The sequence below is a fragment of the Notolepis coatsorum genome (assembly GCF_963971535.1).
Source record: "Notolepis coatsorum genome assembly, chromosome: 8".
In the NCBI taxonomy this organism is placed as follows: domain Eukaryota; kingdom Metazoa; phylum Chordata; class Actinopteri; order Aulopiformes; family Paralepididae; genus Notolepis; species Notolepis coatsorum.
Genome location: NC_140172.1, coordinates 75,778,648 through 75,805,417, shown reverse-complemented (window position 1 = coordinate 75,805,417; position 26,770 = coordinate 75,778,648). Strand labels below are relative to the sequence as shown.

Genomic DNA, 26,770 nt, shown 5'->3' with positions numbered 1-26,770 from the left:
GAGATGATGTACGATGATAAGAGCACCCCTCACTTCACACGAGTGTGATTTTTTTTAATCACTCAATTACTCACTCTGTAGGTCTACACTCTACAGTAACAAGCTACAGTCAGCATCCAGTTAGACTGGACAGGAAAGAGAAGCAATCGCCTAGCCTGACACCATCTAGGCAATACAATGTGTATCCATGCACCTCTAGATCTATCACAGTGTTTAGAGGGTCTATCACACCCTCTAAACACTGATAGACCCTCTAAACACTGTGACAGACCCTCTAACCACTGTGACAGACCCTCTAAACACTGTGACAGACCCGACAAACACTGTGACACCTCTAAACACTGATAGATCTATCAGTGTTTAGAGGGTGTGATAGACCCTCTAAACACTGTAATAGACCCTCTAAACACTCTGATAGACCCTACAAACACTGTGATAGACCCTACAAACACTGTGATAGACCCTCTAAACACTGTGATAGACCCTCTAAACACTGATAGACCCTCTAAACACTGTGATAGACCCTCTAAACACTGTGATAGACCCTCTAAACACTGTGATAGATCTATCAGTGTTTAGAGGGTCTATCACAGTGTTTGTCGGGTCTATCACAGTGTTTGTCGGGTCTGTCACAGTGTTTAGAGGGTCTGTCACAGTGTTTAGAGGGTCTGTCACAGTGTTTATAGGGTCTATCAGTGTTTAGAGGATCTATCACAGTGTTTAGAGGGTCTATCACAGTGTTTAGAGGGTCTATCACAGTGTTTGTAGGGTCTATCACAGTCACAGTGTTTAGAGGGTCTGTTACAGTGTTTAGAGGGTCTGTCACAGTGTTTAGAGGGTCTATCAGTGTTTAGAGGGTCTATCACAGTGTTTAGAGGGTCTATCACAGTGTTTAGAGGGTCTATCATAGTGTTTAGAGGGTCTATCAGTGTTTAGAGGGTCTGTCACAGTGTTTAGAGGGTCTGTCCAAGTGTTTAGAGGGTCTATCAGTGTTTAGAGGGTGTGATAGACCCTCTAAACACTGTAATAGACCCTACAAACACTGTGATAGACCCTACAAACACTGTGATAGACCCTCTAAACACTGATAGACCCTCTAAACACTGTGATAGACCCTCTAAACACTGTGATAGACCCTCTAAACACTGTGACAGACCCTCTAAACACTGTGACAGACCCTCTAAACACTGATAGACCCTCTAAACACTGTGATAGACCCGACAAACACTGTGATAGATCTATCACAGTGTTTAGAGGGTCTATCAGTGTTTAGAGGGTCTGTCACAGTGTTTAGAGGGTCTATCAGTGTTTAGAGGGTCTATCACAGTCTTTAGAGGGTCTATCAGTGTTTAGAGGGTCTATCACAGTGTTTGTCGGGTCTGTCACAGTGTTTAGAGGGTCTGTCACAGTGTTTAGATGGTCTGTCACAGTGTTTAGAGGGTCTATCAGTGTTTAGAGGGTGTGATAGATGACAGTGTTTAGAGGGTCTATCAGTGTTTAGAGGGTCTGTCACAGTGTTTAGAGGGTCTATGACAGTGTTTAGAGGGTCTATCAGTGTCTAGAGGGTCTGTCACAGTGTTTAGAGGGTCTGTCACAGTGTTTAGAGGGTCTATCAGTGTTTAGAGGGTCTGTCACAGTGTTTAGAGGGTCTGTCACAGTGTTTAGAGGGTCTGTCACAGTGTTTAGAGGGCTATCACAGTGTTTAGAGGGTCTATCACAGTGTTTGTCGGGTCTATCATCTTGGGAAGAAGGAAGAAAAAACGCGGCTTATTATTATTACCGAGGCGCACGGCATTGGATCAATGGATCAATGCCACGTCAATACTATTATTACCTTACCACTGCTCGCAGCATTCATTCACTGCAAAACAACCACACTGCATCTATCTATCTATCTATCTATCTATCTATCTATCTATCTATCTATCTATCTATCTATCTATCTATCTATCTATCTATCTATCTATCTATCTATCTATCTATCTATCTATATATCTATATATCTGTGCATCTTGGGAAGAAGGAAGAAAAAACGCGGCTTATTATATTATTAATAAAACAGCTACGTGTGGGCACTCATAAAAACAATGTGGTCTACAAGTTGTTTAGCGAGAGGATGGTGGTAATGTGCTTCAATAGAACAATGGATCAATGCCATGTCAAAACTCGGCTCCGCTGATCTGGAGGGCTCCGCAGTCCACACACAGACACACACACGCGCGCGCGCGCACACACAGGCTCGCAGCCACACACACATTTCCACTGTCCAATAGACAAGCGCCCTTTTCGACCACGTGACATTGTTCAGAAGGTTCGGTGCGCTGACAGATTTCTGTGTGAACGCAGGCGAACCAAATGAAGAATGCAACAATATTGCAACTTCACCCCCAGAACCGCACCGAGTCCACCAAAACTATATGTGAAAGCGACCTTATTCAGCCCAGTTCTCCGGTCTCTTTGGCAATAAGCTCATATTTTTGTGTGTAGTCAATGCTTTCTCGCGATCCGCTTATTTCCTTCACAAATTCCTCCAGTCTCTTATTGTTTGTCTCAGTCACAATTGTCAAAACGTTCTGTAAGCTGCGCTCCTGTTGATCCAACAGCTCTTCATAAAACCGTTTCTGTTGTTCCAACAATTCACGCAGTTGGGTTAAAGTCACAAAGTCCTCTTCTCCCCCGCTTCTCCATTTCGGCATATGTTGCATATTGGCAACCGTGGCAATCAATTCAAAACCAAACTCAAGCCAACTTGCACCGATGTTAGATCATACGTTTGTATGCTTTATAAAAAGTATTTAAAAGAGTCCAAAATCACAATAAAATATTTGTAATGGCTTGTAGCCAAAGTCTGTGCTACTAGACAGAATGACTCTGGAAAGCGTTTTAGACTACTAAGCCCAGAAGCCTGTTTTGAAAATACATTCTAATGAGACTTTTCCAAAGCCTTTTTACTGAGGATATATTGTACCTTTTCTGTCTGTGTTTGTTCCTGTAGGTGGTGTTTCAGGCTCAGAAGAGAGGGGGTATGAGGAGCGACGTGGCCCTGGATGATATCAGCCTGACCAGCGGCCCCTGTAGCGATGGGCCCCCAGAGCCAACCATCGTCCCGACCCCCACCACGCCTCCACCTATCCCCTGTACGATATTAACCCTAACCCACACCTCTACCTATCCCCTGTACGATATTAACCCTAACCCACACCTCCACCTATCCCCTGTACGATGTTAACCCTAACCCACACCTCCACCAATCCCCTGTACGATATTAACCCCCACCACACCTCCAACTATCCCCTGTATGATATTAACCCCCACCACACCCCCACCTATCCCCTGTATGATATTAACCCCCACCATGCCTCCACCTATCCCCTGTACGATATTAACCCTAACCCACACCTCCACATATCCCCTGTACGATATTAACCCTAAAAAGATTGTGTGCTTGCCTCCAGCGGACTGTTTGGGACCATTCGACCTCTGGGAACCAAACTCGACTTTCAGCTCTCCTAACTACCCTCACTCATATGGAGACAAGGCTAACTGTAAGTCATTGCCCTTTGCTCTTCCAAACTGTTTTGCTAATCAAGATTGCCCCAAAATACATTTTCAAATAATATAATATTTTTAACATCTCATTTTGTAGGAATGTTTTGTGATATTTTCTTATCAGGGAACAACACCATACTTTCATCACAATGTGATATAATATTGAAGTACAGTATTACCCAGATCATGCCAGTATCAGTTATGACAACTATTAAAGAACTTGAACTTGAACTTTATAGTAGTTGACTATTAATTAAGCTGTCATTTTAAAGGAGACATTCTCTACTTTGAACAGAGCTAACATGTGGTTGTCTGGGGATGTTGTAGGCCAGTGGACTCTGCATGCAGAGGAAGAGGAGGGCAGGAACATACAGCTTCACTTCCTGGACTTTGACGTAGAGGCGACCTTTGACATGGTAGAGATCCGGGACGGGGCGGGGCCATGGTCTGAGCTGCTCGGTGAGACAGATCCCTGTTACCTGCCTTTACCTGCCCAGCTGATTGAAACTGTAATGTTATCTATATAATAATAATAATAATAATAATAATAATAATAATAATAATAATAATAATAATAATAATAATAATAATAATAATAATAATAATAATAATAATAATAATAATAATAATAATAACAAAAAGTGCAGCTCAAAGTGCTTCACAACAGAAAAAAGACATAAAATAAAATTACTACATATAAAATCAGTTTTTCACATTATTTATGGTTTGATTCTATTGCCGTTTAAAAAATAGACAATAATAGTAAAATAGTATAGACAGAGTAAAATTATGCAACAGTGCAGTGCAATAAAATAGTTCTGAATTACTGTTTAACAGTTTGAAACCGTCTTTACCTTCCCTGTTTGATAGTCACAGTTTCGAACCCGACAGTCTTCCTTCCTGTTTGATACCCACTTTGACCCTTTGAACCTCCCTCTCAGGGCAAACCTCCTTCTCAGGGCGCAGTTCCCTCTTTCAGGGTGCAGTTCTAGGCCTGGGTCCCCCACACAGTTTTAAAAACCTAACAGTATTTATTCCTGCTTGATACCCACACAGTTCAATACCTGACAGTTTAGAACCTGTAATAAAAGTAATAAAAGAGTAAAATAGAATGGACAGAGTAAAATAGTGCAATCTACAGTGCAATCAGCAGCAGAGTGTATTAACACATTGTGCGCCAAAGACGAGTTTACTTTGTTTGTACTCCTGCTCCCGACTACTGTCAGCGACTTCGGGTTATTGAGAAGCGCTATATAAATGACTTGACTTGATAAATTAAATGAATTATTATTATTATTACTCGTTATTACCCGCCAATCGTTGAGCGCCAACAATTCATCCAGGAAGGCTCCGGGAGCCAGCTGGACCCTGTCTGATATTGCAATGCCTCAATACCGCCGCCTGGTGTATTTCAGGGCGAGTTGCACTCCACTCTAAACCGGATGTGACGCTCTGTGCATCGGGGATAAAGCTCTGGCAGAGAGATCTTGTAACGTGGATCAAGATACACACTCAAGTGCATGGGATCGCTTTCGAGACGCAAGAATCAATATGCTTTCGGCATTTATTGCGTCATACAAACGGAAAATGGATCTAGCAGATCGACATCAAATAATTGGAAATGTTTCTCTCCAGACGCATCGGCCACAGGTAAGAGGAATCTAATGTTAATTCCAGCTCGATTGTCCATTTATTTCATTGCAATCTATCCGATCAACGTATGGTGTCGTACTAAAGAAAGCCGTTAGTGACAATCAAGGAATCATAAACGACCCTCCCCCCCTTTCCTTCACGCATGATGGAGCGTAATGTATAGCGATCATATGCATTTGAATTTTTTAACCCTTGTGCAGGCTTGGCGCCGGTGGAGCTCATGAGGCTTAGAGGATGAAAGTCTGGATCAAGTTCAAAATCATATAATTAAAAAAAAATTATATTTAAAAAAAGAATTCCCCACGATTAACATTAAGAGCCTAACCTCAAGATATCTATGACAGATTACAAATATTTCCGAATTGTAACCACTTATATTCGTGTTTGTTTGACAGTAAGTGCGTTTTTATGGGGGGAAAAAGCAGAAAAGGGCATATTTATCATATCTCTATATGTTTTAGACCCCATATTCCAGCGTGTGAAAACTGCACAAAGTCCCTGTGAATAAGAATTGCTGAGACGCTAACATTAGTAAGCACTGATTATTGATTATTATCTCCAGTACACGTTCTCCCGGTAGATTCTGAAGACGCGCGCCCTGTCTGGTGACCACCAGTGCTCTTCCGCATACAGGGAAGGGAGCGTAGAGCCAGGGGGGGCTGCACCCATCAGAGGGCTCCGTGATTCAGCTGTCTGACATGGCGATAGAGGGGAGAGGAGTGGAGGAGGAGTGGAGGAGTGGTTGCTGCGTGCTGATCGCTCTCTCGCAACCCTCCCCCCCCCACCGGAGCAGTCTGCTGAGCTCTGCAGCCAGCATAATCTCTGCCTCCTGCTGGCTTACTAGCTGGCAAAGTGGGCCATAGGACAATTGCGCCACCGTGTGTTGAAATTCGGTAACAGCATCCCAGCACTCAAGCTTCGTCCCTCACAGTGGAAAAAAGTGTTCATTTGATAATTCTATCTAAAATTGAATGAATGAGTGCAGATAAAAAAATGCGTTTTAACATGGAAGTGAATGGGATGAAACTGGACATTAGGACCCCTGTAGGCACCCTATATTAATAACTTTTTTTTAGAGCGTTTCAAATCATAATCTTTTGACATAATGAAAAATGTCAAATGAAGATATCGTCCCAATTTCATGAAATAATCATCAACACAGACACTGCTGTGCTCACACACACACACACACACAAATAAAAAAATCACAGAATCGGGACCAGGGATGCACATAGCGTGTATAGGAACGAAACGCCATCGATTATGTATAATACGTGTTGTGTGCTTTCAAGTTAGACTGGGAAGCCACAGGCTAATAGAGCCATGGGCTGGGCTCCAAGGTCGGGTCGGCAAGTTGGTAACATCAACAACTGATAGTACTGGTGGGGGGAGGTTTGGTCAGAGCTTTGGGGAGAAAGGGGACGTTTAGTGTGTCAAAGACCAGACTGCTGTTGCCATCGTATCGTGTCACTTAGTAACGAGAAAAGGGCGCGGGGCCCCGTTGCTAGGGGAAACACGTTATGAGATGTGAGTTTCTTCCGTGGTAAGTTAGACTAAGACACAAGGCTGATACGAGCAGACGCGTTGACAGAGACTTTGAAACTATCCCTCCTCCCCTCGCGGGGGGAGGAAGGGAATGCCACGACAACGTTAGCTTCGGCTAACAGGGAAGGGTTGTGGCTAACAACGAGGCCTCAACCACCATTGGACTAAAAGCAGAAGAGACAGTAGAATAATGAATTTAGACTGTTCACTGTTCATCACAATCTAAGGAAGTAGATCACGTTGCCAGTGTCTAATTCTTTATGAGACAGATTGCATGGATGGGGTTGATACAGTGTGTGACAGCCAATGTGAGATAACCGAGTATTGATGACAAACACAACGCAGAGGAAAGTCATGGAGGAACAGGTGACGAGATGAGATTGGCTGATTACCGGAGTATCCAACATCGCAATAATAATTATTCTAGAAGGCACATAGTTGACTAGAGAATTTGCAATGTAGCTTGGTCCTGTTCCATGTAGTGCTTTATATATAAGGAGGAGGACCTTGAAATCAATTCTAAATGTTACCAGAAGCCAGTGCAGGTTAGCTAATACTGGACTGATGTGGTTGGTTCTAGTTAGTAGCCTAGCTGCCGGGTTTTGAATGAGTTGGAGTCGTTCTGTGGTTTTTTTTGGGAGACCGTGAGGAGTGCATTACAGTAGTCAAGTCGGCTTGAGATAAAGGCATTGATCAGTTCTTCATTTATAAACGGCGTACCTTAGCTATGTTTCTAAGGTGGAAGAATGATGTTTTTGTCACCTTGTTGTGTGATTTAAAGCTTAGGTCTGAGTCTATTATAACACCAAGACTTGTAACTACGGGTTTTATCCAAGGAGTAAGTTGCCCCATATTGCTGTGTAATATTTATCTTTTTGTTATAGGACCGACTAGTAGGATTTCAGTTTTGTCCTCATTTAATTTCGGGAAGTTGTTCGTCATCCATTTGTTTATTGCTAAGAGAAAGGCGGAATTGGAGTTAATAGCTGTGTGATCATTTGGTTCAGCGGAGATGTACAATTGTGTGTCATCTGCGTAACTATGGAAACATACATTGGTCCTCATTCTCGAACGTGTTCGTAAGCGTTGGTAAATATCTTGGTAAAAATTTCGTACCAACAGATTTACGGATATCCTCCTCCGGATTCCTGAATGAGTGAAACGGTCTTCGTAAGTTGGGGAAATGTGTGCAGCTGTGCTCCGCTGAATGAACTGACGTCACTCATTCACATCTCCAGGCATGTTCACGTTTATCCTAATTTGCATACAGACACGCCCCACCAGCTCATTATAAACAGGTGAGAGGGTCTGCATTGCATTGTTCAAAACACTACACTCAATTAGCACAACCACACACACAATTATCAGACCACCTCAGATCCTTTGCTAAATTAAACACAAACTATACACTAATTTATAAAAACTACATTTTGTTACCATATGAAACACACGTTTCATATGACTTAATTCTGTTTGAACTAGTTACACACTGCTGTGCTTAACCTAAAACACATTTAGCAATTCTTCTTCTCAGTGATTAGAATACTGTAAGTGAAGTACACAGAGAATGTGCAAATATACTATAAATTCACCAAACACTACACAAGACCAATGCTGTAGACTGATGAAAATATAATTTATTTATCTCCATATACCCAAATCAATGATGCAGACTGATGAAAAAAAACATTTTCTCTCCATAAATCAATGATGCAGACTGATGAAAATATAAATTGTCTCTCCATATAACCAAATCAGTCAACATTTCAACATGGAGAATCACAACAAAACATGTCCCAGTTTTTTTTTGTAAGCTCAGCAAATATCAGACAAACATAAAATACTGTATCCAGTACAGGTTACAATGATAGTAAAACAAAAACAAAAATAGAAAAAAATTAAATAGAGTACAGAAAATACTAGACATTATCTCTTTGCCTAGCTGGATCTGGCAAGAGACATTTTTGTTGTGATTCTCCATGTTGACATGTTGACTGATTTGGGTATATGGAGAGAAAATGTATATTTTCATCAGTCTGCATCATTGGTTGTCTTGTGTAGTGTTTGGTAAATGTATTGTATATTTTCACGTTCTCTGTGTACAGTACTTCACTCTCCTTCCATTTTGGTTGAAGACAGGTGAACTGCTGCATTTTTATAGTGCTTAAACCTGATTGGTGTATCTACAATTAAGCAATGGTGTGTTTGTGCATCTGATGGCTGTGTTTAACCAATTGGCTCATATGTGTGGTCATTTGACATTCTGTGTGTAATGTAATGCAAGTGTGTTTAGTGTTTTGCAAATCACTGTGTGTATTGTTTTGCAAAAAGTGTGAGGCTGACTTTGTGCTTATAGGGGTTCAAATCTGGGCCTATGTTTTGCTCCTTGAGTGTAAGGTTTTGATAATTGTGTAATACTTTTGATTTGAGTGTTTATGCAATCGAAGAAAACTGTAAAGACTAGAGATTAACTGTTTATTTCTTTTGTACATAGGCTGTGCATATGTTTGTTTGTTTATTTGCTTATGTGTATGATTCTTAACTGTGTTTTAATTTTGTTATTGGTGTGTATGTATGTATATGTATATATATATATGTATGTATGTATGTATGTATGTATGTATGTATGTATGTATGTATGTATGTATGTATGTATGTATGTATGTATGTATGTATGTATGTATGTATGTATGTATATTTGTACTCTCGTTAGGGCCTCTTGGACCAGATCAATGTTTTATCTGGCTAAATAAAGGTTAAATAAATAAATAAGAAACTGATGATTTGGTCCTGTTACCGTTAGGTTATGACTATAACCAAGTTCTGTTAGTATAGCGACGCTCGGCATCGCTCTCTGCACTATCTCGCATATGTGCACGCGCACTGAATAAAGACCACAATGTACCTTTAATCCCAATATTCGTCTGACCACACCCCTATCAGCTTACCCATATAAGCAGGGGTGGGGCCACCCACTCGCCTCCTTCCCAAGCTTTCGCCACAAGGCGAGGTCAAAGGCTGCAGCGGCGTCGGATGCCGAGCGTCGCTATACTAACAGAAATTGGTTATAGTCATAACCTAACGTTCTGTATCGTATCGCTCTCGCTCGGCATCGCTCTCTGCACAAGGGAGGCCGAGCGAGAGCCAACGGCCGACAAATACACCCCGCTGACAGCCCCCCACAAACCATCAGAACAGGGAGGGCCGAGCCCCCCCGACCCCCCCTAATGGAGGGCATCCCCCCTATTAGGGGCTTCACGGGAGGGCGACGGACCCGACCGTGCGAAGAGGCACTCAAGCAACTCAACGCACAGGGTGAGCAGACCGTGGCTTGACCCCACGACTACACCCACGCACAACCCGCATGCCACCCGGGAACGAACGGAGGAACGACCTCGTTACTGCCCCCAGAATCACGGGGTCAAGGGCAAACCCAACCCCGTGGCAAGGCCGTAGCAGCGGAGCGCGAAGGAAGACCCAGACCCACCAAAAGGACTGGACTCCCTGGAATGGGGGCCCGGAGAAGTCCATGATGCCAGCATCAGGACCCCACCAGGTGGGCACGTAGTGCCCCGCCCCCCACATCGCCAGCGTATTCGGACAAAGGCCCCTCAGTTACTGCACCTGGCATTCCCAGGCGGAATCCCATCCAAGTACTAACCAGGCCAGAACCTGCTTAGCTTCCGAGATCGGACGAGATCCTCTTTCCTGACGTGTTCAGGTTGGTATGGCCGTAAGCCGAGCGGGCCCTGTCCCCCCAATAGTACACCGCCTGGCACACTGACCCTGCAGAACAGGCAGTCAGCATGGCCGTAAGCACACAAAAAAGGTTAACCAACGGAAGCAGGCAGCGCACCGGGGAAAAACCAGGCAACAGGCTGTTAACCCTAGCCTGGAGACTGCGGACGAGACAGGCGCCAGAGGGGACAGCTGAACACAGCCGCGCCGGCGGAAGGAGCGTAAGCTGGCGGTGTTGCATGACCAAGCCTCCATTTAAAAACCCCCACCCAGAGGGGTCGAGGCAGGGAAGGCTGACACGATTGGCAGACGTCATGAACGTGCAGGGGCACCCTCAACCGGTGAACCCGGGAGTTGACACTGCTCCAACACACCAGGGAATCAACCACCTCGGTGTTACCCAATGCGGTGGTTGTTCCTATAACCCCTCAAGAAAAAACTCCAAAACACACCTGCGGGTATACACCGGCTATACCGCAGTACAAGTGTTTCAGTTTTCAAAAAAGGGTTAACCCAGGCCTACGGGTCGACGAAACATTACTTCGGACCGGGCCTGGCGGTACGGGAAGCACAGGGTCACCAGAGGAGGTCAAAAACCACCCCCACAGGCCCCTCTTCGCCATGCGTGAGAGAGGAGCGAAAAAGAATGGAGAACCAGCCCCTAAGCACACCGTACTTGGTATTCCCAGGCGGTCTCCCAACCAAGTACTAACCAGGACCAACCTGTGTAGCGGCCGAGATCCGACGAGATCGAGCGTGTACAGAATGGCATGGCTGTAAGCCATTACGACAGTGCTGAGTAAAAACGTACCCAACCAGGGTCCCCATAGCGCTTAACCCTGTGACACCCAGACCGACCTGGCATTTTTACCCCGAAAAAAGCCCAAGTCCCTCAGGGTACCAGAACAGCAGATCTGCATCCCCGGCGGACAACGGGTTCAACTGATCTGGACCAGCGTGACCAGAACCAGTCCCGTGCCCTAACCACGCCGACATGCCTACTCCAGGAGAAGGGCAGATATGCGTGTCGATCTTAACATGAAAAGAAGGCGCCACCCAGACGTTCGGGCGAACCGCGCCTGGTGGCCCACCCCAAGGGCGTGAGACCCCTCTACATATGTTCAGATCCATTCCGTCATCATCCCCCAGACATGAACGAGAATCCGTCGAAAAACCAACCCAGGTCGTGGGATTTGGTCGTCGGAAGAGGAAAAAAAAACCCATCTCAGTTGCTTTATAAAAACGCTGTTTCAACCACAAGCAACCAAGGCGTGCCAGTCAGTCGTCTGTTTACAGCGAGCTAGCACTATACGTGCGTCGGGACACACCCCCATTAATGAACAGGCTATTTAGACCTGTCATTGAATCCCCAAGGCGCCCAGGGGAACAACAAGAGGGGTGTGACACTCCCTAATTCCAACACTTCTTGAATAGAAAAGAAGGAAGCATCAACAGTATGTATCCCAGTCTACACAGCCGGGGGTAAAAAATTTTCACATTTTTACATCCCACCACCCTCCCATACGGGGATCCCCAGAGAGACTTCCCACGCGAGCTGTACAGATTGAAAAGAATATATTGCACCTTGAGCCATGTAAAAAATTGGTTTTAGGGCTCTCCGGGGAAGAGGCACTGAACCCATACACACTCAATAATCGAATTGAATCGAATACATATACAATAGAATAGGACCCTTCTAGAGGGTCCACTCACTTTGACAATCTGAGGAGGAAGGCTCTGTACTCTGATGGAGGCTCCCTCACATGGAAGAAGGAGTCCGAACTCACAGAAGGCCAGAATAGGCGCTTGGTGAGGAGGAGCCCTGACCACCCCCCCGAAACAGATCCATCACATGGACCTGAACAGCACACGGAAGTCCTACCAACAGAGACGCGCACGGTGAAGTACTCTATGGCGGGGGAATTCCTGCGGTGCACACGCCCAATATACCAGGCCGTGGGACCAGGAAACTTCCCCCCCCCGCAACGTGCCGAACCGCCACGTGACGGGAACCTTGAAGGACAGGGGGTGTACCCCTGACCGACAGAACAAGGGGGAGAGGAAAGGTTACCAGTTCACCCCTTTACGACCCCACACCCATGATACGATGTAATGACAAAAAGAGAATATGACACAGTCATAGTCAGCTCTATGAAGCGTTTGACAGCTCCACACAGCGCATGAGCTAACCTGCTATCTGATTTTTACTAAGGATAAAACACAGAATAGAGAGAGCTCTAAGAGCCCCGGTCCAACATACACATGTGCTTCTGTGGCCAGTCCAACCCAGTTGTAGGTCACATGACACACACAACCCATCATCACCTACAAAAAATGGCAAAAACACTCAACAGAGGAACGCCGTTTTTCACAATGAGAGAATACATCATTCTCGATTAGTATCGGCCACAGGCCTTGCTAAGCACACACGACAGTGACCAAACCATTTTCTCTTTTAGGAAAATAAAGTTTCTCCAGCAGTTTTAGCACAACCTCAGCAAACAAGCTAAGAGTTACATCGCATCCCTACCACACAAAAGACACAATTAGTGCACAAACATGTCTGATAGGAGGATGAAAAAGTCCCCAGGGAACCGGGGGGAAACACAATCCTCTTATTTTACCCTCAATACGGCCAGTTAAAACAGGAAAACCTGTTAATATGTGAACACACTGTTCATTGTCATCACAGGCTGAGAAAAGAACATTCTTTTACTCACTTGTCACCAAGCATAGCTTCATAGGTTAGTTACCTTAGTTGTGAGTACACGGTACATATAAACACCATGATGTTTCTCACACAACAACCAGATCATTACATCCCGATTTGCACGGAGAAGCTAACTGCCAGTGACAAAAACAGCTCACACATAACCCGCGCCGTATCCCAAATGCATTGCAGCAACACACGTTTTGGGAAAAACATCGTTATTCACAATACATTTAGAAAAGTAAAACCAGAAAACGTGTTATAAGGTCTGGTCAAACCTGTTCCTACCCGGAACGTAGATCAGCGAAGTGCAGTCACAGACACCGTAGGAACACAGCCGCTCCTGTGTTGTTCGAACTGGGCAGCGTCGCCGCTCCAACCCGCACTACAGTCCTCTTTGTTGACGCAACCTTGCCGTCCTGGCTCAGGGCAGGGTCGACGAAACATCCCCTGTCAAGGATGACGTCGTAGTCAAGAGTGTAAAACATGTTAAAATCAAAGCACGTTCAACAGAATAGCATCAAGCTAACGGCCGCTCCAACCGTTCGGGCGCTACTGCTCCTGCTCGCGAGACGCCGAGCTAACGGCGCACGCGACCAGAAGCGAGCTCACGGCGGCGCGCGAGAAGCCAAAGCTACCCCGCGCCAGGCCATGGCCTATAGCAGCAAGCTAACGTTACCTAGCGATCACGACATGCTAGCACCGCAGCTAACAGCTGACTGGCTAACAGTAGGCCCACTAAACAGGCCATGCAGCGATCCCAGCAGGCTAACGCAGCAGTTAACAGCTGACTGGCTAACCGTAAGCTAAGCAGCTATCACCTGAACATGTAAACAATGACATAACACTCACCCAGACAGGCCGCCGTTCTGAACCTCTCCTCACTTTTTAAGAGAAAAGAGAAAACAAGATGTCAACACCGCTTCACAACGGTGATTTTACCAACACCCGACGGAATCAGCACAATACCAACTGGCCTGTGTAGCTGACTTGAACACGGATCTGCCGCTATCGCACATCCATGCACATATCCCCTCGTGAAGGAATACTCTCATTTGGATATGAAAGATGGGGCCTTAACACGGTGACAGAGAGAATCCACTCGTCCAGAACACACAGGGATCACCAGTGTTAATGGTCGCGGCCCACTAGTTAAAACTATAATGGTCTTCAGACCAAGGCCTTCTGTCGCCTAGGTGGCTGAACAAAGGACCCTAGCCTGGGGCCGGTTTCCATAAACATTGTCAAGTAGCCCCCATAGCACTAACAGACAAGTGGAGCCTGCCAGCAAAACACTACTCACCCAACCTGGAACGCACCGCTTCTCACAACAGCGGCATGTCCGACAGTTCAGCTGTGGCCTGACAGGTTTCACCCCAACAAACACAGCAAGGAACTGCAGTTGAGAAGCATGCAGCGGCGTGCTCCCAATACGAAAACCGGTGGAGGATTTTTAGAATGATCAACATCTTCCAGACACTCCAGTACGAAGACAATATCGCCGTATTTTCTCGAAAATAGTGAGAGAGAAAATAAAGATATGATGTCAACGTATCCTTGTTTCCCAAGCTGTTCCTAATCCTTTCCAACATGGTGTCAAGTGTGGGGATCTACCGAGGCACTTCTTCCTTGTGGTGAAAGCGAGAAGGAGGCGAGTGGGTGGCCCCACCCCTGCTTATATGGGTAAGCTGATAGGGGTGTGGTCAGACGAATATTGGGATTAAAGGTACATTGTGGTCTTTATTCAGTGCGCGTGCACATATGCGAGATAGTGCAGAGAGCGATGCCGAGCGAGAGCGATACGATACAGAACTTTGAATTTTCTACGGGGACTGCCCAGATCCCTCTCATGGACCTGGACCTCACTTTACAAAACTCGAATCTAGTTCTTCAGTATTCATCTCTAATTACAAAAAAATTGTGTATTTCTGTGTGTAAATTCTTTTTTTTAATAAAGGGGGGGGGGGGGGGGGGGGGGGGCCTCCACCCCCCCCTCCCCCGGGCTGAAGCCCCAAATGTTTTCTAACCCTAAAAACGCCCCTGGTCATCATACAGCACAAGTACAATACAACAAAAATAAGTTTGGGATTCAACCAGAGTGCAAATGTATACAATAGTAACATATATCAATGCAGTGGCGAATCCTCCTGGAAGCCAAGGGAAGCCAGGCTTCCCCATTAAAATATGAAATATGAAATATGAAGAAAAAAAATAAGAAAAATTATATATATTTTTTTATATAGTTTACAATCATCATTATTTTTCATCTCTGTTATAATTTTTTATTTTTCTCACTCTCTACACTGTCAGACTCACTGAGGCAGGCTGGCAGTCACTGTGCTCAGTCAGTCACTGCAGCTCAGGCAGGAGGGGAGGAGGGGGGTGTCTTTCCCTATCTTCCACCACGTGATTCATCCAAAACCAATTATTAGCCAATAGGATTCGAGCTTAATAAAGCACTTTCCACATGATACCACGGGTCTCTCTGACAGAAAAGTTATCTAGCATCCACATACTGGCATCTAACGTGAGTCACGTGACAACGTCTGAACGTCATCCCCTCGCGGGATTGATTGATTGATTGATTGAAAATTGTATTAACAGAGCAGGCATGTTCGAATCCTCTATTAGTGTATCAACCATTTAGCACTTTATTAGCCACTTATTTTTCGCCGGCGGGACATTTACTGAGGACCAGCACAGCACACCACTGTGGATATTATGATTTAACAAATCTATCTGTCCAGGAGGAGCGAGGAGGACCAGTTTATTGGCCAGGTAAGAAGCAGTTTCTAGCTTGGATGCTAAGTTACTAACGTTATCAGGCTAGCTTGGATGCTAACTAACGTTGGTTCATGGTGACTAACGTGAGCTGTTTGTGTTATAACAAGACATAAAATTAATTAATGAATGAAAACTTTATTTAACAGATTGTAGAATGGGTACAATACAGTACAGCTCAATACACACAATTGTTAAGGGGATGCAGACCAGAGAAATACGTTTGTCTTGTTTACATCAGGGTCCCCCATTTTCAATTCATATTGACATTTATGACACACAATATACATGACATTTATGGCATAGGGACATATAGGTATTTAGTACTGATACATTTGTGACATATGCGGTATCCAAATATACAGTACTGTTACTCATAGATCCTGACAGAGTATATACATATGATATGATGGGGAGGGGACTGTACATTAGGAGGGGGTGGGTGGGAGAGAAATATACATCCAGTGGTGAGGAGACTGTACATTTGGGGCCAGGGGCTCGAATACGCAGTCACTTATTCCTCCATAGTAGCCAGGTTAATTTAGACATGTACCTGTGATGTTTGTTTGGTTTATTTAATTTTTGAGGCGTGCTGTCTTATAAATGCCAAGTAATAGTTGTTTCATGGACCAAGACCACAACAGTCTCCTCTCCTATAGTGTCAAATGTTTTATCTGCTGACAAAGCACAATACCTGTTGGTTTTTAGTTCACTCATTGTTCAGGGAAACACATTGTTAATGACATTGACGGATTGTGAATTTTGTGATTGACTCAAATTATATTTATATGGAAAAATAAATATAGTCACTTTATTTGAAGAGTCAAAACTGTTCTCTTGGCTTTGTTTTGTTCATAGTAGTAACGCCGCCGAGCCATACTGTACATGGTGACTGCTTGGTTTGACTGGCAGTGGCCGCCGAGCCATACTGTACATGGTGACTGCTTGGCTTAAGTAAAAAAATATATTAATAAAAAAAAATGTATAACTTTTTTTCCATCCCCTGTTATTTTACCCACGCGACGCCACTTATATCAAGCAGTTTCTACACTGATGTGCAAGCAATGTAATAAACCAAAAAATAAATAATATAATAATAAGATGGTATATGAAATATTAATAGTCTATTCCTCTATAGCTATATCCACGCAATCGGTTTAGTTCTTATTTATTTATTTATTTAATTTCGGACATGGTTGTTGAGTCATGACTATAAATGTAAAACATAAATGTTAATGATACCAATAGTGTTGTATTTATTATCGTTATAATTATTTAATTCCACGGATGTCTGTCATATCGAAGTGATATTGGCATGACATATTAGCATGACATCTCATTGTAATGTCAATACTGAACGACTGCGTTCTTCAATCAATCAATCAATCAATAATGTAACTGAGGGGTTACAAAACCCTGACTGTATTAAAGATTGTGATAGATTAAACAACTGCTAATTATCATTATTATTACTTGCCAGAAAGTACAGTTAATTATGGCAGACACTCAGAATAATACGGCACGGTGACAAAGAAATATCATTTAGAATATTTATTGTTATGCAGCAAATTGTACAGAGATGGGAATTAAGGTTGCGCTTGTATGGCGAAGAATATGAATAAGTCAGTCAGTAGCAAACGTCAGTTGGAATGAATAATTCCTACGATGGGGTACTAGACTAAACGCCGCCTGGCGTAGGATGGCAATATAGGGGGAAACGCTGGTACCGCTGGAGACAAGGGGTTTCCTCCCAGAGATGTAAGCTCTGGAGGAAGGAAGAATGTTCGGATACTCAGTCTGTTCAATTGAAGAAGAAGGGGGTTCTTGTATAGAATCCAGTCCTTGTAATCCAAAGGCTCAGCAACAAAGCAATAACTGTAATCCAATTGCCCGATAGCAATGACGATAGCCAGCTAGCTTCGGTCCACGAAGCCAGCCCGAAGTAGATCTTCAAGGTGGTTAAATCCAAACGACAGTGGGTATTAACGATGCTCTTCTCCAGGTAGTACGTTCCACAATCACTATAATCCAACCAATACTGGTTCTGCAATCGCCGCCGTCGGTTCCAATATGCACATGTCCAGTAGGTTCTACGACTAGGCCCTCCTCGTGTACTGGCACCAATGTATTTAGTCCACGCACACTGGCTAAGGTTCCACTAGCTACTAAACGAACGAACTGCTGGGTAATGCTGCACACGAACGAACTGCTGTTGGCACGATGCACAATAAATAACGACTCTTTACTTCACATTAAGCTAAGTCGAACTTGACGTTACTGCATTAACTCTGACACTTTTACTACTCACTTCGCTCTGTTTAGACGAACTGCTTGCACTTCACTGTTTTACCGAACGAACGCACACTGCTGTTCGCACCTGCCGCGATATATATACTTAAGTGGCTTTCTAGTGCCAAACCTCAGTTCTCGTCTCGAATCAATGCGCCGTCTCCAGGCATGCTCCAACATGCCTGGGCTCGCCTTTGAACCTGACTTTAGGGGCGCGCCGTCTGGCGCCGAGAACGTTATCCAATGAGGAAAGTGAATATTACTAGGATTCAAACGCAGGCTTAAAGGGATATAAATTGTATATATAAATAATATACAAGGTATATAAAACAATAAACGTAGATTCTCAGCTTTTAATCTGGCCCTTCACAACAGCCGCCTCCTAATTAGTCCGCACCTAATTAGTTTAAGGGAGACAGATTAATAGTCCAGTCAACTGCTCAATACTTGTTGTGAGGAGTAGGGCAATCTACAAAGTCAGTGGGTCATGGTCGTCATCAGGGGAGTCAGGGAGCTCCGGCAACTCTATCAGCTTCGCCACGGGTCGGGTGTAAGTCCGCCCTTGGACTATGACTTCTGCCGCTCTGACTTTCCCATCGGCACCAGTAATCACTTTGCTTACGCGTCCGGCCGGCCACATAGCTCGGAGTAGTGACTGGTCTATGATCATAACGACTGTGTCCACCTTCAGGTTGTCCCTGTCCTTTACCCACTTCTGACGGGCTTGGAGGGATGGTAGATAGTGGAGGAGGAAACTGGTCCAAAACTGGTCAGCCAATACCTGACTGTATCTCCACATTCTTCGGCCGTTCACCTCTTCAGGTCTGTACACCGCCTGTGGAAGGGCAGGGTCCAGCCGCACCATCAAGAGATAGTTTGGGGTGACTGGGTCGAAGTCTGCTACATCACTTGAGACGTAGCCGAGGGGCTTCGAGTTCAAGACGCCCTCGATCTCCGTGAGGACTGTCGTGAGGACTTCTTCCGCCACGGTCTGGGCCCCAAGCACGGTGTACAGAGCAGTCTTTATAGAACGGACTTCTCTTTCCCAGGCTCCCCCGAAATGAGGGGCATTCGGGGGGTTGAACTGGAATTTGATCTGAGAGGGAGCGAGGCGGGTCTTAAGTCCTTTACCCATAGCCTGGAAGCTCTCTCTCAATTCTCTTTCTCCGCCTTTGAAGTTTGTCCCTTGATCGGACAACAACACAGACGGGATTCCTCTTCGGGCTTGAAATCTCCGGAAGGACATGAGGAATGAATCCGTACTCATGGTCTGAAGGATTTCTATATGAACAGCTCGGGTGGTCATACACTTGTACACAATGCCCCACCTCTTCTCTGTCCCTCTTCCTTTCTTGACGTTGAATGGGCCGAAGCAGTCCACGCCCATGGAGTGGAAGGCCTTCTCGCCGAGTCGGAGGCGGCAGGGAGGCAGGTATACTGGGCTGTGCTCGCCACTTGCTACAGTTTAAGCAAGTCCGTTGGAAGCAACATACTGCTTCTCTCCCTTGGAGTATCCAGTAGCGTCGTCGGATCTCAGCGAAGACTCTCTCTGCCCCCGCGTGGTACACATCCTCGTCGTACTTCTGTATGATCAGCTCGGTTATCTTGTGTCTGCTGTTGAGGATGATAGGATGCTTGACATCATCCGTCAAGTCCGGGGCCCGTCTCAAACGACCACCCACCCTGATGAGGTGCTGGGTGTCGAGCTCGAGGGCCAAAGTAAGCAGTCGGCTGTCTGAGGGGATTGGCTTTCCCCCTTGCAGGCAGTCTAGCTCGTCTGGAAATGAGTCTCTTTGGGCTCTCTGTAGCAGAAGGAGTGCTGCCTCTGCGTAGTTCGATGCGTCAATGTCTGTGGTGGGGGGAACCTCAGGGTGGTGCCACAAGAATGTCCTTTTCTGAGCACTCTCAAGGGTTAAGCAGTCGTCTATGTTAGGGTCCGTTGGAGCTGGGGCGTGCGTCAGCCCGCAGAACATAGACTTCTTGATCTCTGCCTCCTCTTGACTCGCCTCCCGTGGTGTGGGGGTAGGCCACTCCTCCTCCGGGAGCTTGAGGAACTCACTGTAAATGTTGGGACGTGTGAGGTCGTCTAGGGACATCCCCCGTGTGATGACATCTGCTGGGTTCTGCTTGGTGTCAACGTAAGTCCAGCACGCTGATCCTACCAAGTCTTGAATCTCGGTGACTCGGACTCCGACGAAGACTTTGTATCGACAAGAATCGGACTGGATCCATGTGAGCACAGTCATGGAGTCTGACCACAGGATTGTCTTTCGCACCGTTATGGTGAGTTCACGTTGTATCAGCGTGGCGAGTTGCACGCCTACCAGAGCTGCGCAGAGCTCTAGACGCGGGATAGATTGTTGCTTGCGGGGGGCTATTCTTGAGCGAGCCAGGACGAAGGCTGTGTGTACTTCTCCTCCCTCCTCTCGGGCTCTCAAGTAAGCCACCGAACCGTAAGCTACTTCTGAGGCATCACTGAAGACGTGCAGGTCCATCTGACACGTCTCCAGCCGCACTGTGGGTGGGAAGTAGCTCCGGCGAATGTTCACATTTTGGAGCGAGTCGAGTTCTCCCTCCCACTCTCTCCAGGTGGAAGCCAGGTGCTCGGGTATGGGGTCGTCCCAGCCCTGCTCCTTGTCTTACAGTTCTCGCACCAGCATCTTCGCCCGAGTGGTGTAAGGTAAGATACACCCCAGCGGGTCGTATTGGCTTGCGAGTGTTCTGTATACGCTCCGTCGAGTGGTCGGTAGAGGGGTCGACCTTCCCTGCTCCTTGGTCAGGGGTGTGTGCTTATAATGGAGCGAGTCTGTTTTGAAGCGCCAGACGAGGCCCAGTGTCATTTCCTGTGCTTCACCTGGGGTGGTCGCCATCCAGGTCTCGCTGCTTGCTGCCTTTGTCTCTGGGGAGAGGCTGCGAAGTACTTGAGGGTCACTGCTGGCCCATTGCCTAAGTTCGAAGCCGCCTTTGACCAGGGAGGCTCGGAGCTTAAGCAGGATGGCTTCGGCTTCTTCTGGCGTTGATACGCTCTGTAGGCAGTTGTCCACGTAGAAACTCCTCTCTACGCTTTGTCTGACCTCCTCGTCGGCTCCAGGGTCTTCGGTCACGTGCTTTTGTAGTGCGAATGTGGCGCAGCATGGGCTGCATGTGGTGCCGAAGGGGAGGACCTCCCATTGATAGATGGAGGGTTGTTCATCGTCGATCCTCTCTCTCCACAGGAACCGCAGCAGGGGCTTGTCTTCCTCCATCAGTCGCACTTGTAGGAACATCCCTTTGATGTCGCCGCTGATGGCTACTTTGTCCTGGCGGAAACGTAGTAGTACGCCGAGGAGGGAGGGGCCAAGTGTCGGGCCGGGTAGGAGCAAGTTATTCAGGTTCTGTAGTCCGATCTGATAACTGCAGTTGAATACAATGCGGTTCTTGCCGTTGTGGTGGACCTTGTGATGGGGCACGTACCAGGATTCAGTCGTCTGGTCTGCCTCTTGATCGTCGATTTTCTTTATATGTCCCACTGTGATCAGTTTGTCGATCTCAGCGCGGTATATCGTTGCTTGAGGGGGGTCTTTAGCTAGACGCCGCTCGGTGTTCAGTAGATAGCGTTGTGTCGCTTCTTTTGATGCGTGGAGGGTGGGCATCCCCTCTCGCCTCAAGAGTGGAGTTGCGTATCTCATCACTCTGTCGACCTCGACCCTCTTTGTCTTCTGCTCGAGGAGAGCTATGGCATACTTGTCTTCCTTGGAGCGAACTAGTTTCCGTTCGTTCTTGAAGGGCATCGAGTCTAAGGTCCATAGTCTCTCGACGTGCTGCAAGAGGGTGGTGTCGTTGTCGCTTACCCTCGTGTAGAGGCAGCGTGTGGCCGTCGGTCGGTTGGAAGACCCGGAGAGGGGGCCTTGGAGCGTCCAGCCCAGGCGGGTCTTGACCGCGGCTGGGCAGCCTCTGGGTCCGATGTGGACCGCGTCCGTTGGGACGATGAGGTCTGCGTGGTCGGAGCCTATGAGCAGGGTCGGGGTGGCGCCGTCGATGAGCGGTATAGGCAGTCGGCGTAGGTGCACGTATTTCTCCATCAGCTGTTGGATGGGGTAGTTATAACGTGACAGACCTATGTCATGGCTTGTGAAGGCATTAGTGATGCTGTACCGCTTCTCGGGCTGCTCGACCCCTGCTATTGTGAATGAGACGTTTTCGCCCTTTATGGTCTTTAAATCTCGCCGAATAGTACGGATTGTCATTGTTTCTTCGGTACCCCGGAAGCGAGGAGGAGAGTCTTTTCAGACCCATCGTCGAGGACGGCGTAGGTGTCCAGGACCTTGTCCTCGTAGCTTAGGAGCACTCGGACCACCTTCAAGAGCACTCGGGAGCTCCCGCTCTTCGCAGGGTCTATATACAGGACATCCACTCTCGAGCTGCTTTGTGGTACGGGTCTCCTCTTGTTGCTGTCGTGTAGGACATCCAGGTGGGCGCCGTCGCACTTGCGGCATCTTTTCTTCAGGCGGCACTCAGCTGCCATGTGGCTGCGCGCGCAGCGGAAGCAGCGGCGGTTCGCTTTGATCCACTGACTCACTTCGTCAGCAGTCAACTTCTTAAAGGAGTCACATTGAGACAGCCAATGTTCATGCTCACAATACTGGCAGGCAATCTTCCACTTTCCCTTCGCGGGGGGGGTGTTATGGCTCTTGTGCCGCGGCACTGACTCGGCCTGGTGCATAACGGTCACGGACCGGCGGTTGTCATTGAACCTCCTCGGTCCATCTTTAGGGTTAGAGCCACCCCACATGAACATGTCTAAACGTAGACTGCTGACCTCCCTGGCGAGGAAATCAGCCAGGTCTAGGAGGGATGGTTCTGGGCCGTGGGGGTCACGGTGGTCTCTCTGCCGCCGAAAACGCTCTTGACGGACTGGAGGGAGCTTCTCCAGTATCCGCTCCACGTTGGAATTTGCATATAGTTCATATCTCCCCTTCTCCTTTTGTGACCCCAGCATCCCCACAAGGGATTGCACCTTAATAGAGAGGTCATCTAGTGCTCTATTGTCTCTGGCTGGGGGGAGGCGGTCGATATCTCGTATTTCTTGGATTACGTAATCCCATATGCGTCCATAGCGCGCGTCGAGGGCCACCAGAGCATCAGAGTAGGGGGTTCTTGAGTTCGAATATGCCAGCGCTATGTTATGCGCTCTGGGCACTTTAAGGTGTTTGAGGAGGATGGCATATTTATAAGACTCGTCGTGTACATCGGACATGATAGTCTCTAAACACATGCGTAGTTCCGTATACTGTGCTCTGTCCTCACGCGTAAAGTCTGGGAACGTGGGTGTTCCAAGGTAAGATGCCATGGATGGCTGGGACACAGATGCGCGTAGGGGGAGAGGCCTCCTGGGCGAGTCTCCCCGTACGGGTGCTCGTGGGTTAGTGCTGGGTGGGTACCAGAGGCCGGGCCCCCAGGTACTGCTCCTCTGTGCTGACTGTGTATTAAACTCACCCATGGGTTGGGTCGGGGGTTCGTAACGCAGTGGCTCGGGGCTGAGGTCGGGGCTGTACTGGGCCTCCTGGTCCAAAATAGGTTCGTGCTGGTGGGCTTGATGTCCTCCCTCGTCCTCCGCTAGGTCTTGGAGTCTCTTAGTTAGTTTCTCGGCGACGTAGGCGGGATCTTCCCGTTGGCTGGGTCCCGTATAGACCGGTCGGGGAGGGGGCTCGGCGACGTAAGCAGGTTCTTCCCGTTGGCTGGGTCCCGTGTAGATTTGTCGGGGAGGGGAAGGTGCCCTCGACCCGTGTCGTGATGATCTCCGGGAGCTCCGTGTGGATGAGTGGGGGGTCGCCCTCTGGATCAATTGCTCTATCATCTGCGCCTGCAGACGGTCTCGCTCCGCTTCGCGCTGTGCATTGGCGGCGTCGCGCTGTGCATCGCGTTGCGCGTTGGTGCGGTCTCGCTGAATGTTTTCTTCAGCCTGGAGGCGCCTCTCTTCCAGTCTGATGCGTTCTCTTTCCATTGCAGACTGTTCGTGCTCACTCTGTTGTTGCGCTTGGAGACGGTCGCGCTCACCCTGGATACGGTCTCTTTCGGTTGAAGCTGTCAGCGTGGCGATTAAGGCTTGCGCTAGTCTCTGGTCAGCCTCGCTGGGGGATGACGCTGATGAGGGTGATCTGGCGTTGACAGGACTTGGTGGTGACCTGTTCTCTTGGCGCGCTCCGAGGTCCATCTCTTGAGCGCTGCTTCTTTCTTTCTCCCGCGCCCCGAGGTCCATCTCCAAGACGCGGTACTCTTCTCTTGGGTGCGCGCCGAGGTCTATCTCGGGTGCGCGCTCTTGGGTCTCTTGCGTTCCGAGGTCCATCTCGGTGGCGCTGTCTTTATCCTTTGGCGCTCCGGGGTCTATCCCGGTGGCGCTGTCTTTGGGTATAGTCACGTCATGTCCCGCTTGTTCCCCCCGTGAGCTAAGTCAGTTTCGTTTGAACCCACTGGGGTCTCTACTGGTGGGGCCGACAAGTCGATAGGATTGGGCATGCTTAAACTATTAGTTTTATCCGTGCTTAGCGTCTTTTTAGATAAGCTAGGAGGTAAAACGAAAGCGTAGTCCTCCAGGTGTGGAGGGGGCTGACGTTTGCGCCTAGGGCGCTCTAGTTTGGGAGAGCCGTTTGGAGAGTGTCCGCCGCTGGCCATATCACTATTAATATGATATTAAGATTACTCAAAGGACCAATTGTAACTGAGGGGTTACAAAACCCTGACTGTATTAAAGATTGTGATAGATTAAACCACTGCTAATTATCATTATTATTACTTGCCAGAAAGTACAGTTAATTATGGCAGACACTCAGAATAATACGGCAAGGTGACAAAGAAATATCATTTAGAATATTTATTGTTATGCAGGAAATTGTACAGAGATGGGAGTTAAGGTCGCGCTTGTATGGCGAAGAATATGAATAAGTCAGTCAGTAGCAAACGTCAGTTGGAATGAATAATTCCTACGATGGGGTACTAGACTAAACGCCGCCTGGCGTAGGATGGCAATATAGGGGGAAACGCTGGTACCGCTGGAGACAAGGGGTTTCCTCCCAGAGATGTAAGCTCTGGAGGAAGGAAGAATGTTCGGATACTCAGTCTGTTCAATTGAAGAAGAAGGGTGTTCTCGTATAGAATCCAGTCCTTGTAATCCAAAGGCTCAGCAACAAAGCAATAACTGTAATCCAATTGCCCGATAGCAATGACGATAGCCAGCTAGCTTCGGTCCACGAAGCCAGCCCGAAGAGATCTTCAAGGTGGTTAAATCCAAACGACAGTGGGTATTAACGATGCTCTTCTCCAGGTAGTACGTTCCACAATCACTATAATCCAACCAATACTGGTTCTGCAATCGCCGCCGTCGGTTCCAATATGCACATGTCCAGTAGGTTCTACGACTAGGCCCTCCTCGTGTACTGGCACCAATGTATTTAGTCCACGCACACTGGCTAAGGTTCCACTAGCTACTAAACGAACGAACTGCTGGGTAATGCTGCACACAAACGAACTGCTGTTGGCACGATGCACAATAAATAACGACTCTTTACTTCACATTAAGCTAAGTCGAACATGACGTTACTGCATTAACTCTGACACTTTTACTATTCACTTCGCACGTGGTTCTCAACACTCTGTTTAGACGAACTGCTTGCACTTCACTGTTTTACCGAACGAACGCACACTGCTGTTCGCACCTGCCGCGATATATATACTTAAGTGGCTTTCTAGTGCCAAACCTCAGTTCTCGTCGCGAATCAATGCGCCGTCTCCAGGCATGCTCCAACATGCCTGGGCTCGCCTTTGAACCTGACTTTAGGGGCGCGCCGTCTGGCGCCGAGAACGTTATCCAATGAGGAAAGTGAATATTACTAGGATTCAAGCGCAGGCTTAAAGGGATATAAATTGTATATATAAATAATATACAAGGTATATAAAACAATAAACGTAGATTCTCAGCTTTTAATCTGGCCCTTCACAACAAATAACATTTATTTATATAGCACATTTAGACATGACACTTGTCAACCAAAGTGCTTCACATAGCAAAAAAACTAAGAAAAGTGCTAAAGTATAGGAAAAAAAGAAAAAGAAAACAACGGATAGACAAGGAAACAAAACAACAAGTCAACAAGCAAGGCAAGAGTCAGAGTGAGTCAGGGAAGGCCAGGCAGTATAGGTGGATTTTGAGTTTTGAGTTTCGATTTAAAAGACTTGATGGAGGGGGCAGATTTTATGGACATGGGGATTCCAGAGGTCAGGGGAAAAACTGACATCATCACACCCCTACTCAAAAAACCCACCTTGGACCCGGCAGTCCTAGAAAACTATACAGACACATCTCAAACAGCCCCTTCCTTTCCACGGTCTTGGAAAAAGTGGTAGCTGCACAGCTCCAGGACCATCTCCAACGTAACAAAATTGCAGAGAAGTTCCAGTCTGGCTTCCGCACCGCCCACAGCACTGAAACAGCGCTCGGGTCACAAACAACCTGTTGATGGCGGCTAATGC

The 26,770-nt window shown here is 47.0% G+C and overlaps 1 protein-coding gene across 1 annotated transcript in view; it reads left to right on the top strand.

The window, feature by feature from the left end:
- Positions 1–26,770, top strand: part of tmprss15 (transmembrane serine protease 15) — a gene marked incomplete at both ends in the record, with an annotated part of 325,512 nt that overhangs the window by 141,561 nt on the left and 157,181 nt on the right. Inside the window, 3 exons of the mRNA XM_084320458.1 lie at positions 2,996–3,137; positions 3,456–3,545; positions 3,877–4,008. Of these exons, the coding sequence (XP_084176584.1) occupies positions 2,996–3,137; positions 3,456–3,545; positions 3,877–4,008 (364 nt within the window). The remainder of the gene's footprint in view (positions 1–2,995; positions 3,138–3,455; positions 3,546–3,876; positions 4,009–26,770) is intronic.